Source organism: Podarcis pityusensis, assembly GCF_964106645.2.
Source record: "Podarcis pityusensis genome assembly, chromosome: 14".
NCBI lineage: Eukaryota > Metazoa > Chordata > Lepidosauria > Squamata > Lacertidae > Podarcis > Podarcis pityusensis.
Genome location: NC_138039.1, coordinates 5,023,376 through 5,035,990, shown reverse-complemented (window position 1 = coordinate 5,035,990; position 12,615 = coordinate 5,023,376). Strand labels below are relative to the sequence as shown.

The window sequence follows — 12,615 nt, the reverse complement described above, 5'->3', positions numbered from 1 at the left end:
CACACCAAGATCCCTCTTCTCCCTTACTCTTCATGGCTTTGCCGACACGATCTGTGTCTTGGAAGTACTTGGCCAAAAGGGTGCCTGTAGCCCTCTCAGCTGATGCAGGCTACCTGCCTCTCCCTCTCTTTTTCTACCAGCCACTCTGCAGTCTCCATGCAGTCAAAAGGCCAAATCCCTTGGAGAGAAGGTCAGAGACAAGACACAGCCAAGGAGGGTTGAGAAGCAGCTGGCTGTGAAGGCAAGGAGCCAGCAGCTGCAAGATGCGGTTAAACCGCCCAGCGGTTGCTAAAGAGCCCGCCTCACGGCAGGAAACAGATGGCTCTTGCCTCCGTAAAAAGCCCCTGCTGCACCTCCAAAACTCCATTTTCCTCTGTTACTTCGAAAGCACTGACTCAGATTGGCTTCCCGCGCATCTGAAGTCCATCTGATTACCTGAAAAGCATGTGTCACCCGGAATTTTTAAAAAATACATACAAACCCCTGAAGACGAACCCACTTTTGACCACCCTCTGACTAGTTATTCAAAAGAAGTGAGCTTACAAACATTTTCTCTTCACTGCTTCCAGTGAAGAGCCCGAAACTCCCTGGTTTTCTTTATTCATCGCCTTCAAGCAGATCCACATGGGCAATGCTCAGAACGTTCAGATTGGTTTAAGTATCTAAACTATTTCACCCCAAAAGGTGCCAAGGGGACACGTACCCATTGCATTGCTGTTCATGAGGAATACCCCATGGGAAGCTCCGTCTCTCTCCATGGCAAGGTAAAAGGGGTGGACGCCATAGAGATTGTAGGACTCCTGAAGACAAAAAGAAGTCAAGACTCATTTTCAGCCAGCACTTCATAAGAAGGCAAACAGAGCCCTGCTGGATTGGGGCCAATGGCCCGTCCCGTCCCACATCCCGTTCTCACAGTGGCTGACCAGATGCCTCTTTGTGGAAAACCTGCAAGCAAAACCCAAGCCCAAGATCCCCCTCCCAGTGCCTGTAGCCAGTGTGGAGTAGTGGTTAAGAGCGATAGACTCGTAATCTGGTGAACCGGGTTCGCGTCTCCGCTCCTCCACATGCAGCTGCTGGGTGACCTTGGGCTAGTCACACTTCTCTGAAGTCTCTCAGCCCCACTCACCTCACAGAGTGTTTGTTGTGGGGGAGGAAGGGAAAGGAGATTGTTAGCCGCTTTGCGACTCCTTCGGGTAGTGATAAAGCGGGATATCAAATCCAAACTCTTCTTCTTATTCTCCTGCTGTGGCTCAGGGTCCTGCTTGCAGGTAGCCAAATAGATGCATCTGGTTGGCCACTGTGAGAACAGGATACTGGACTAGATGGGCCATTGGCCTGATCCAACAGGCTCTTCTTGGGTTTAGAGAGGCAGCCAAACATGATAGTCCAGCATCCTGCTTCCCACAGTGGCCAACTGGATGCCTCCAGGAAGGCTACAAGGAGGAGATGGAAGGCAATCATTGGATGGACCTCCCTGGGTTTGCTTGGTCACAGAGCCATCTAAACTGATGGCCATTGACTGTGGCAGCAAGTTCCACAAGTTAACTATATGTATGGAGCAGAACCTTCTTGCCTTTTCCCTGGGTCGCATTTATGGAGGAGTGATGGTTCTGACAGGTGTTGGTGATTACAAACATGGGGCCTTACGGGAACATTGGCTCATGGGGCAAACAGCCACTTTGGGGGAGGAGGGAATTTTAAATAGGAAGGCAGAAGAAGAAGAAGAGGAGTTTGGATTTGATATCCCGCTTTATCACTACCCTAGGGAGTCTCAAAGCGGCTAACATTCTCCTTTCCCTTCCTCCCCCACAACAAACACTCTGTGGGGTGAGTGGGGCTGAGAGACTTCAGAGAAGTGTGACTGGCCCAAGGTCACCCAGCAGCTGCATGTGGAGGAGCGGGGAAGCGAACCCAGTTCACCAGATTACGAGTCCACCGCTCTTAACCACTACACCATGGTGGCTCAGGCAGCCTGAAGGGGGTAAGGTTAACCCCTCTAACACAAACAAGTTCCTTAATTGAATTGGGGACTCAGCAGTTGTTATTAATCAACTTTTTAAAAAAAAAGCATGGGAGAATCTGATCCACCTTTGGCCATTCAAACATGTAAGGAAACAGGAGGAAATAAGAGAGAACATTTGACCAGGGAGGGGGCAATAAAGCTACAGCATGACTGAAAATAGTTAAGAGCCCCCCCAATCTTGCATAAAAGGTACCGTAGGAGGGACATCTCGGGCCCAGAAGGTCAGGGTGTTCCACTCCAGACTATGCAAAAAGTTGCTTCGATGTTCCCCCAGTCCATAAATGAATGTGGATGGAAGAACTGTAGAAATCTGCAGAAACTGATCAGCAAAGAACAAGGGAGCCACTGTTGTGTTCAACCTAAAGAAGGGAGGGGAAGAGATGTTAGGAAGGACAGGTGACGAGAAAAAGGCTGCTTACCTATGTTTCCCTTTGCCAAAAGTGTTTCCAGTCCTCATGGCTGAACAGAGAGAGAGTAGCTTTAAAATGTGGTGGGATACTAAGTCAAGTTCAAGGAGAGGTACTGCTTTAGGCCTGTTTCACACACTACTGCATCAGCCTGGAAGCGGGACATGAATTTAAGAAGTGAATAACAAATATATAAATCTAGAGGGGAAGAGACGAATTCTTACAGCACGGTCCCCGAAGATTTCCGCTTCACAATCAACCCAAAGGGCTCCTTGGAGAACTCAATGGTGTACAATGGATTCTCTGCTCTCTTGGTTGCTGGAGGAACATCAAGGGGCACTTCGTACCGAGACTTTGTGGCATCTGTGATCTACAAAAAGGGGACACACAGACACACCCAGGTAAATGGGAGATGCAAGACACTGTGACTTGTACCAAGGGCTCAAGCTGAGGCCAGGATCCTAAAGCCGCATGTGAGAGTGAAAGGAGGTCTCCAATTGCAACCACTTAAGACAGCTTCTGCCAACCTGAGGTCTTCCCAATGCCTTGGACCACAATGTCCATCAGCCCCAGCCAGCATGGCTATGCTGAGTGGGGCGGATGGGAGAGGCAGTCTCCGACAGCTGACATCGAATAAATTATAAACAGAATGTACAGTACGGTCGCATCTTGTGCAGGGGTAACGCAGGGATGGAGTGTATACACAAAAACATGTATACTTGAACCACCCCCTTGGAACTCCCCCCCCCCACTCCCTCCAGCAAGGCAGAGAGCTTAAAAGCTCTTTCTGCACCCGCCTTGTGTACAACTGATATGCACAATTTCAACCAGTCGGCTTTCAACCACACAAGGTTGAAATCACACGAGTAAATTGGGCGTTAAGTTGCGGCTGTACTGCATTGATTGTAAACACAATGTGTTTGTGTTAATGTATCTATGTTTGTTTTAAGATGTGTTGTCAGTTGTCTGGAGTTCTTTGGGTAACGTGCAACTACCAAGTATTCATTACCGTTATTATTATTACCATTAATGAATATGAATAATAACGATAATAATGATAATGATGATGGTGATAATAATAGCATCAGGCTGATGAAGTCTGACTGAAGACCAGCAGCCTGATGAGGCGGGCACGGTCCGTTTGCTTTCAAAAGCATTTTTCATTGCGCAAAACTAGCATTTCCTGCATGTACAAATCTCCCATTTTCCACTGCCTCTCTCCCTTCCGAACGCACATCCAGCATGAACATCAGGGTATGTGAGAAGTCAGATCACTGGCCCATCAGTTCTGTCTCCTCACAGACTAGGGTTTCAGGAAGGGCTTTTCCTCAGCCCTACCTGCAGAAGCTGGGGATTGATCCTGGGAATTTGTACACCCCAAGCAGATACTCCACCACTGAAGTATGCCCTTTCTCCTTTTCCCCAAGGCCCCTGCCCTGAAGGATTCGTTGCGCCCCAGGACTGCCCAGCTGAAAATAGCAGAGCTGATCTGGGTGGGGAGCCAGTGCACACCCACCCTCAGATGTTTTGAGAATACAACTCCCAGAATCCCTGTCCACTGGCCATGCTGCAAGGGGCTGGTGGGAGTTGGAGTCCAACAACTGATTTTCCAACCCTGGAATAGCCAGCATGCAGAATCGAACATATGGCTCAAGTTTTTGGAGCTAGTGAGAGATCTTTGCCTGTTTTCATTTCAGTGCACCGTAAACTACTTGAATATCACTGAATATCATGATTTATCATTTAATCTAGCACAGGAGCGGTGAGCTTGTTGCTCTCCAGAAGTTGTCGGGCTCCAACTCCCATCAGCCCCAGCCATCATGGTCAATGGTCAGGCATAACAGGAGCCTGGCAACATCTGGAGGGCCCCTGGTTGCCCAACCAATTTGATTTGAATTAATTTTATAATAAAATGATTTTAGAATGTTGTATTATTTTATTGTTAGCTGCCCTGAGCCCGGCTTTGGCTGCGGAGGGCAGGATATAAATAAAAAATTATTATTATTATTATTAACCCTAGTGTACAGAGACTGGCAACTGCTCTCCAGAGTTTGAGAAGCCTTTTCCCTCGGGGGTGCCAGAGACCTTCTGCAAGCAAAATGTGTGATCCCTCGTGGGCTGGCAGCCCATTCCCAGCTCTCTTGTGAAGACTCAGTAGGATTAAAAGTGGAAAACGACAGCTCTGGGAACAATAACTCATAGGAAACGACTCGCCTTGACATGCAACCGGGCATCTGTTTCAAACTCCACGCTGAGCTGCAGCTTCTCAACATCTCTGGGGTAATAGGTCTTTGCCTTCCTGGTCAGAAATCCTCGCAGTCCCAGCTCAGTCTCATTCAGGCTTCCCAAGGTGTAGCTGGGGAAGTCCGGCGGGTAGAAGCACCAGGGTACCCCCCTCCTGCTGCCTGAAGGCCAGTCACCATCGACGAAGCAGCATCCCCGGGCCTCGCACAGCTCCCGCGTCACGACTGTGCTTCTCTCCGGGAAACAGTCAAAGCGGAGGCTTTCTGGGATGGAGACGCACTTGGTCAGGGGCGGCGTTCCGTGCTGACCCCACCAGATCTGCCCAAGAACCCAGACGGTCACCCCGCTAAGCAGGGCGGCCACCGTCAGGAGGCCCCCACCCAGCCACCAAGCGGACAACTTCTGATGACACAACGGTTTCCCATCAGCAGCCTCCTCTCCGGATTCTGTGATCTGGGGGACGTCTGCCGTCAGCTTCTGATAGGACTTCATTTTCTGCGTGCTGGATGAGGAAGGAGAAAGGAAGAAGAAACCCACTGTGACAATATTTCTCTTATTCGCAACCACAGGAACTGAAGAAATAAGTGCAGAATGTTATCTACCACTACCCCAGTAACTTTGACATTAGACTACTGCGATGAACTGTACAAGAGACGACCTTTGAAGACTATTCAGAAAGTTCACACAGCCAAAAGTGCAGCTGCTGAATTGTTGACTGGATCAATAAAACTGAGCACATCTTGCCAGTTTTTAAACAGCTTCCCTAAGTGCCAGCATCTTTCACAAGCGTGGAAACGGAACATGAGCCTATAAAGCTGTTTAAGATCTTTAATTCCAAGTACGGTTTCTAGGCTTCACAACAAGGATGGGAAACGTGTGAACCTCCAAACATTATCGGACTCCAACTGCCATCAGCCCCAGCCAGTGTGGTCAATGCACAGGGATGATGGGAGTTGTAGTACAACAAAATTTCTGGAGGAGTACAGGTTCCCTATTCCTGCTATAGTAACTGACACAACAAAAGTAGGAAATTAATCAGTGTCCTAAGAAGCAGTTTTAGTACGTGTGGTTTTTAACTTGTTCATAAAAGAGCTAGAGTTACAGGTGAGAAATGAGGTGATCACATTCGCTGATGATACTACATTGTTCAGGAAAAAGCTCCAAAAGGACTTTTCCAAACTGAGTGAATGGGTGGTAAAAACATGAATGCCAAGCAATGTAAACAAATGTAAGGTGCTGCATGTCAGGACAAAAAAATAAATTAATCTCACATATAAAAGCTAAACTGTCAGTGACTGACCAGGAATGAGATGGACCACTGGCCTGCTTATGTCCTTATGTTAGTATCTCAATATCCTACTTGGTTTTACCAGTCTTGAGGGCAGCAGCTTTAAAAAGCAACATATACACACATGTCAAACAACCTTGCAGTCAACCTGTGCTTCCTTATTTACTGCAGCTGGGCTCACCTCTTGGGAGAGCTAAAACAAATCCACCTCCCCAACCATACCTCCATGTGTTTGTGCTTGATAATGGTAACAGCAGGAAGGAATAAAGCCTTCCGCCTTGCAACTGTTGGATGGTACTGCCGCAAACCTCCTAGAATAAACTCTTGTTTTTGTTTTCAGCAGAATATTTTTTTGAGCCTGCTCCCAGGAACACCATGAGCTGGATTCTGTGGCTTATATGCCTAGGCTGCATTCTTTAGCTGTGGCAAACAGTAACACTGTTTGCTTTTTAGAGGCTGGGTTGTTTTTTGTTGCGCAACAATTGTTAATTATTCTTGCCTGCTTTTTTAAAAAAAGTTTTTATTTGAAACATATGTTTTTAATTTTTTTGTGTGCACTGCCTGGTGACTGACTGGTATTTAGGAAACAGCAACAAAACTGATGATGGTGATGATAAGTAAAAGCCTGCCTACTAACAGAAAAATTTGTAAGTGTCCTTTCCTTGCAACAGAAGCTGCGTAAACACTTCACAGCCTTTAGTTACTTCTGAGTAGACCTGCACTGGCTGTGCTTTAAGTTTCATAGAATTTGCACACACACACCCCCCAAAGTACATACAGGGACACACAGAAAAGCCATTATTGCAAGGTGCAAAATTCAGCACTATCACTCTAGGGCGGAACTTGCTACCTTTCCCCCAATCAGGGTTCCTGAACACACTCTTGTCTGTTTTTCAGGCACCTATTTATCACACCCACACACCCTTTGATTTATTTGATCTCACTGTGGAGAAATAGAAAGCGAAAGTGTTTTCGTGCTTTCCTACTGTGGCAAAAATCCAAAATGATTGTTTTTAAAGCTTTCTTAGAGGAGGAATTCAAATATGCAGACATCCCAAACCAATCTGATTTAATCAAACGAAACAAACGTCACATAAATGAACAGGGGTGGGGGAGTGTCTGTTATACTACATAGAAAAGGGTACTGAGCAACCTTAAAAGACTGGCAGAACTCAGTTTACGTCTAAAAAGAGTTGTATAAGACTATACTGCTATTGTGAAAGAACAAATAAGAGACCCCCTTCATTAGATCTATGAATTGTTATTCTCACTTGGCAGATTTTACACAGAATTGTAGAGCTGGTAAGGACCGCAAGGGCCATCTAGCCCAACCCCCTGCAATGCGGGAATCTCAGCTAAAGCATCCATGACAGGTGGCCATCCAAGCTCTGCTTAAAAACCTCCAAGGAAGGAGAGTCCACCATCTCCCGAGGGAGTCTTACTGTCAGAAAGTTCTTCCTAGCATTTAGTCAGAATCTCCATACTTTTCTGTTTGGATCCCACCCTCCAAAGCAGCAGAAAAGAAGGCTTCTCCATTTTCCATGTGACATCCCTTTAGATATTTGAAGATGGCTCTCATATCTTCCCTTGACCCAACTCCATCAACTGTTCCTCATAAGGCTTGATTCTCTGGCCCTTTATCATCTTGGTCACCCCCCTCTGCACACATTCCAGCTTGTCAATATCCTTCTTAAACTATCGTTCCCAGAACTGGACAAAGGACTCCAGGTGGCGGTTTGACCATAACTTGTGCACACAAGAAAAATGTTGCAAACAGCAGGCTGATTTGTAATATTCCAACAGAATATTAAAATACAATAGTCTATTAAACATTAAAAAATCCCCTAAGCAGGGCTGCCTTCAGATGTCTTCTAAAAGTCTGGTAGTTTCTCGTTGATATCCAGTGGGAGGGTGGGTGCCACTACCGAGAAGGCCCTCTGCCTGGTTCCCTGTAACTTGGCTTCTCGCAGCGAGGGAACTGCCCGAAGGCCCTCAGCACTAGACCTCAGTGTCTGGGCAGATTGATGGGGGTGGAGACGCTCCTTCAGGTATACTGGACCGAAGCCGTTTAGGGCTTTAAAGGTCAGCACCAACACTTTCAATTGTGCTCGGAAATGTACTGGGAGCTAGTGTAGGTCTTTCACTGTAATTGACAGCAGCACTACAATAGCCCTGGCAGTTACTATTATTTTGGCCATCTGTTATGGATGTCCTAGCTGAGACCCCTGCATCACGGGGGGGGGGGGGGGGTTGAAGCTTGGGTTCCCTTCCAACTCTACAATTCTATGGTACTATTGTATCTGATGTGGCTTCTAACCCCGCCCCCCAACCACCAGCCCTTAAACGTCTCTTCCTCCCCTCCCCTTCAACAGAAACAAAACCATCAGGAAACACATGCGCCTTGCCGACAGAGACCACCCAGCTCTTCACCCGCTTTTCCCGCGCTTCCTTCCCCCGCATGAATGAACATTCTTCAGTGGGCGTGGCTACGCCAAGGACGGCGGGTAGGTGGGAGCGAGGAAGGAAGAGCCGGGAGGAGGAGGGAGAGAAGCAGGAGCGAGAGGGCGTGGCTTTGGCTCCCTTGCCCCGCCCCCGGCTCGCTGACGTCTGCCGTGGCGAGGCTCGGGTGACAACCCGTCCCCGGAAAACGGCCCGAGCCCCGATTGGCTGGGCGGCTCGAGAGGGAGGAGGAGTTTCGGCGCGCGCTTGTTGCTGCCGCTGTTCTCCCTCCCGGCCTCCCCTCCCTCCCTCCCTCCCGTCCCCGATGGGGGCGGGGAGGAGAACTTGACTTTCACTCACTCGCGGCACGCGCGCGCCAGGGAGAGGAGGCCAGAGCGAGGCCGCTGCGCTGAGGGGAGGCGAGGCGCGAGCCCGGCCGGCCGTTGCGAGGCCCCTTCGCCAGTTTTCGCCTCACGCTTCTCTGTCCGGCGGGTAGAAGGGGGGGGTAAGAGTAGCCGCGGGTGCGCGCGCGCGCTCCCGCCCTCCCCGCGCTCCCGCCCGCCTAGTCCGAGGTAAGGCAAACGAGCGACTGACTGACTGGAGTGGCGGCGGCGCGGCTTTGTTGTTTCGTGAGGGGAAGAAAAACAGAGGCGAATTCGGTTGGACCGCTGAGGGGACGGAGGGAGGTCCGGGATTGGGCCGCGCGCTGGGCCGGCTCGCGCATGCGCCGCCCTGTGGAAAGGAGGGGGAGGAGCCTAGATGGGAGGGGTCAGAGAGAGAGGGAAAAGGCTAAAGGGAGGAATTTGCTGAGTCATTGCTGGAGCCAAGCACGTGGTGGCAAAATAAAGTCTACCACGCCATATCTATCTATGTAGGTATGAAGTTCTCTCTCTCCTCTTCCCTGCCCCTGTGTGGATCAGAGCTTGTTTGACTTTTAGAGGACATCTGAAGGCAGCCCTGTTTAAGGAAGCTTTAAGGTTTAATAGGTTATTGTATTTTAATATTCTGTTGGAAGCCGCCCAGAGTGGCTGGGGAAACACAGCCAGATGGGCGGGGTATAAATAATAATTTATTATTATTATTTTGGGAGGGGAAGCTGGTCCATTAGTGTGAGGGGGGCGCTGCCTGTCAGCTTCAGCCCGCCTCACCCTCACCCCACTTGCTTGTTTGCAACTAACCATCACGGGGCGCTCACCCCTCCTCCTTAGAATCATACAGTCATACCTCGGGTTGAATATGCTTCCAGTTGAGCGCGTTCGAGTTGTGCTCTGTGGCAACCCGGAAGTAACAGAGCCTGTTAAATGACGCTCAAAATGATGTCACGCGCATGCGCAAAAGCAGCAAAAAGCGACGCACGTGTGCGTGCGCAGACATGCCATCACTAGTTATGTTTGCTTCTAGATGCGAATGGGGCTCCCCATTTTTAGCGTTTTTATCCTGCCCCTTCAACATAGGTTTATGTTCACAGGTGGCTAGCAGGTTAGTAACAAACAAACTAAACAGTTTATTCATGATAATGAATAAACAAAGCACACATACTGAAGTTGGGATAGCTTAGTCAGTAGAGCATGAGACTCTTAATATCAGGGTTGTGGCTTTGAGACCCTTTTTGGGCAAAAGATTCCTTCCTTGCAGGAGGGGTTGGACTAGATGAGCCTTGTGGTCCTTTCCAACTCTACAATTACATGATTCTACGAGGCTAATTGGGATGCGGGTGGCACTGTGGGTTAAACCACTGTGCCTCTTGGGCTTGCTGATCGAAAGGTCGGTGGTTTGAATCCCCATGACGTGGTGAGCTCCCGTTGTTTGGTCCCAGCTCCTGCCAACCTAGCAGTTCGAAAGCATGTCAAAGTGCAAGTAAATAAATAGGTACCACTCTGGTGGGAAGGTAAACGGCATTTCCGTGCACTGCTCTGGTTTCTCTAGAAGCAGCTTAGTCATGCTGGCCACATGACCCAAAAAAACTGTCTGCGGAAGTGGACAAACGCCAGCTACCTCGGCCTTTAAAGCGAGATGAGCACCGCAACCCCAGAGTCGTTCACAACTGGATTTAATTGTCAGGGGTCCCTTTACCCTTTACCTTTTATGGGGCTAATACAGCAAATTCAACCAACAAACTTAAACAGCAGCAACCAATACAAATAAATTGTAAAATTGAACTGCTCTAAGTTAGTGAATGCTTACATTAGCAGCTCTTAAAAGCCTCTTGAAATTGAAATAATGACTATAATTTCAATGGAAATACATTTTGTCGTGGTGAAGAACAATGTGGCCAGGTGACCTTTCTGCTGCTCAGCTGCTAATGTTAATGCGCACCTTCAATACTTTCCTTTGTTTTCCTTCTTATGATTTCTTCTTTACATTGTACTTGAATGGGACAGCCTTTTAACTACATGACTCTTCAGATTCAGATACAGAGGACTGTCCTCTGTGAAGGAGGACACATAGTCAGTGTAGCCTGTAAGGCTATTTTATGCTCCCAAAATGTTGCTGCTTTTCAAATTGGCATACTGTAAAGTATCTATATAAATGTATTGATTGCATACCAGAGCAGTTCAAGAAGCCAGAAGGCAAAACTTTATCTCTGTTATATTATTCACTGTAATAATATGTTCTATTTCATTTGTCTCCCAACTGCACTTGAAGAAGCTGAGGATAACATACACACAGCCATGCCCGCCCCCCGTTCTGAACCTCCAAATTTTGCAACAACCCTGGTGCTTGTCAAAAAGAGAGTGACGAAAATTGGGAAGGGTATTGAGACAAGGTCCTGTAAGGAAAGGGTAAAGCAGTTTAGAAAAACAATAATAATTATATTTGTATACTGCCCTTCATCCAAAGATCAGAGGGCAGTTCACAACATCAAAATACAAAACAAGAACACAATAAAATGTTCAGCCTGGAGAAGATATTATGAAGAGGTAGTCTGACAGCCTTCTTAAGATATTGGAAAGCTGTCAAACAGATCACAGAGCAAAGGATGTGGATGAACCTCTTGACCACACAAGTTGTTTGATAGTTGAATAGATGGCTTGCAATGTGGCAGACTTTCTATTACAAGATTTTACACAGAGGCTGGGTGGTCGGTCACCTATCAGGGATGCTGTAGCAGTGACTTTCCTGCACCATCAGGGGCTTGGACTGGATGACCTTTGACACCCCTTCCGATGCATATTTTTTGCATAGAGTATGGTCCATGGTCATCAGGGAGCTTCCTGGCTTAATGGGGAGCTGACCTATGCCCACCTGGTCCTAGCTTGTCACACTAACTGCACTAACTGCTACACCATACATACAATATTCTGTATAAAATACTTCTTAACTACAACTACCACATTGTAGAACTGCATAGACAGCCTGCAGATATGATTGTTACATGCTCTTGATCTCTTAGGTAAAACCACAAATGTCACACCAGCTCAGAGACTGCTTTCACTGCCTACCCCTCATGCTTATGTGAATCATTTTGTGGTTCAGACACCATAAAAGGGGGCAAAGGGAGAAACCCTATTATCTTCCAACTTACAGATGTCTCTGTAGGGCACATGGAGGTAATACCTAGGTTATTTCAAGCAAATAGCTAGTTTTATGCCTGTGTGATATATGTGTGCGCGTGTAGAAGCTTGTGAGAGCAGAGACCTACCGTTTTTCTTATGTTATACTGTAAAGCATTAGATAAATTAGATTTTCTGACACCTTAAAAGTGCAACAGTTAGTGGCATGTGAAATGTCTCCCCTCTATTGGCAGGTTGTGAACATCCACAGGTACATGTTTGTAAGCAGTGGTGCACCTGTTGGCATTTCATGGCCTCTTGGCCCCACTGTTTACAATTACTTAGTTTGTTCATAGCCATGTGCCCGTGTGGCTATATTTTATATATGCACCGTGTAATCTTATAATTTATACAATGAACTGGATTCTGGTCTATGAAATTACTCTAGAGCTGAGCTTATGTAGCCAAAAAGACACTGTTCATGCATGGGGTGTGTGGGTGTGCGCGCGCATGACAGCTGACTAGGGGTAAACCCCAGACCCATCCAGGAGAATCTATGTTTCATATTTGGTGGGGTGATGGAAGGAGCATATCACATGGCAACGTTTTGTTGCAGGTGCTGTTTGTGCTGCAATTACAGGTAACTCGCAATTTAAGTGCATTTCACTTTAAGCACTTGGCATATATACACACACACACATATACCCACATATACAGGGG

The 12,615-nt window shown here is 47.5% G+C and overlaps 2 protein-coding genes across 2 annotated transcripts in view; one reads left to right on the top strand and one right to left on the bottom strand.

Moving 5' to 3' along the window:
* Positions 1 to 12,615, bottom strand: part of LOC308463108 (lysosomal alpha-glucosidase-like) — a 40,691-nt gene that overhangs the window by 24,258 nt on the left and 3,818 nt on the right. Inside the window, exons 2-5 of the mRNA XM_080981323.1 lie at positions 4,645 to 5,176; positions 2,655 to 2,800; positions 2,217 to 2,382; positions 704 to 800 (exon numbers count right to left, since the gene is read on the bottom strand). Of these exons, the coding sequence (XP_080837449.1) occupies positions 704 to 800; positions 2,217 to 2,382; positions 2,655 to 2,800; positions 4,645 to 5,166 (931 nt within the window). The 5' untranslated portion in view covers positions 5,167 to 5,176. The remainder of the gene's footprint in view (positions 1 to 703; positions 801 to 2,216; positions 2,383 to 2,654; positions 2,801 to 4,644; positions 5,177 to 12,615) is intronic.
* Positions 8,838 to 12,615, top strand: part of MAFK (MAF bZIP transcription factor K) — a 36,642-nt gene continuing 32,864 nt past the window's right edge. Inside the window, exon 1 of the mRNA XM_080981298.1 lies at positions 8,838 to 8,973. The gene's annotated coding sequence lies outside the window, so the exon portion shown is untranslated. The remainder of the gene's footprint in view (positions 8,974 to 12,615) is intronic.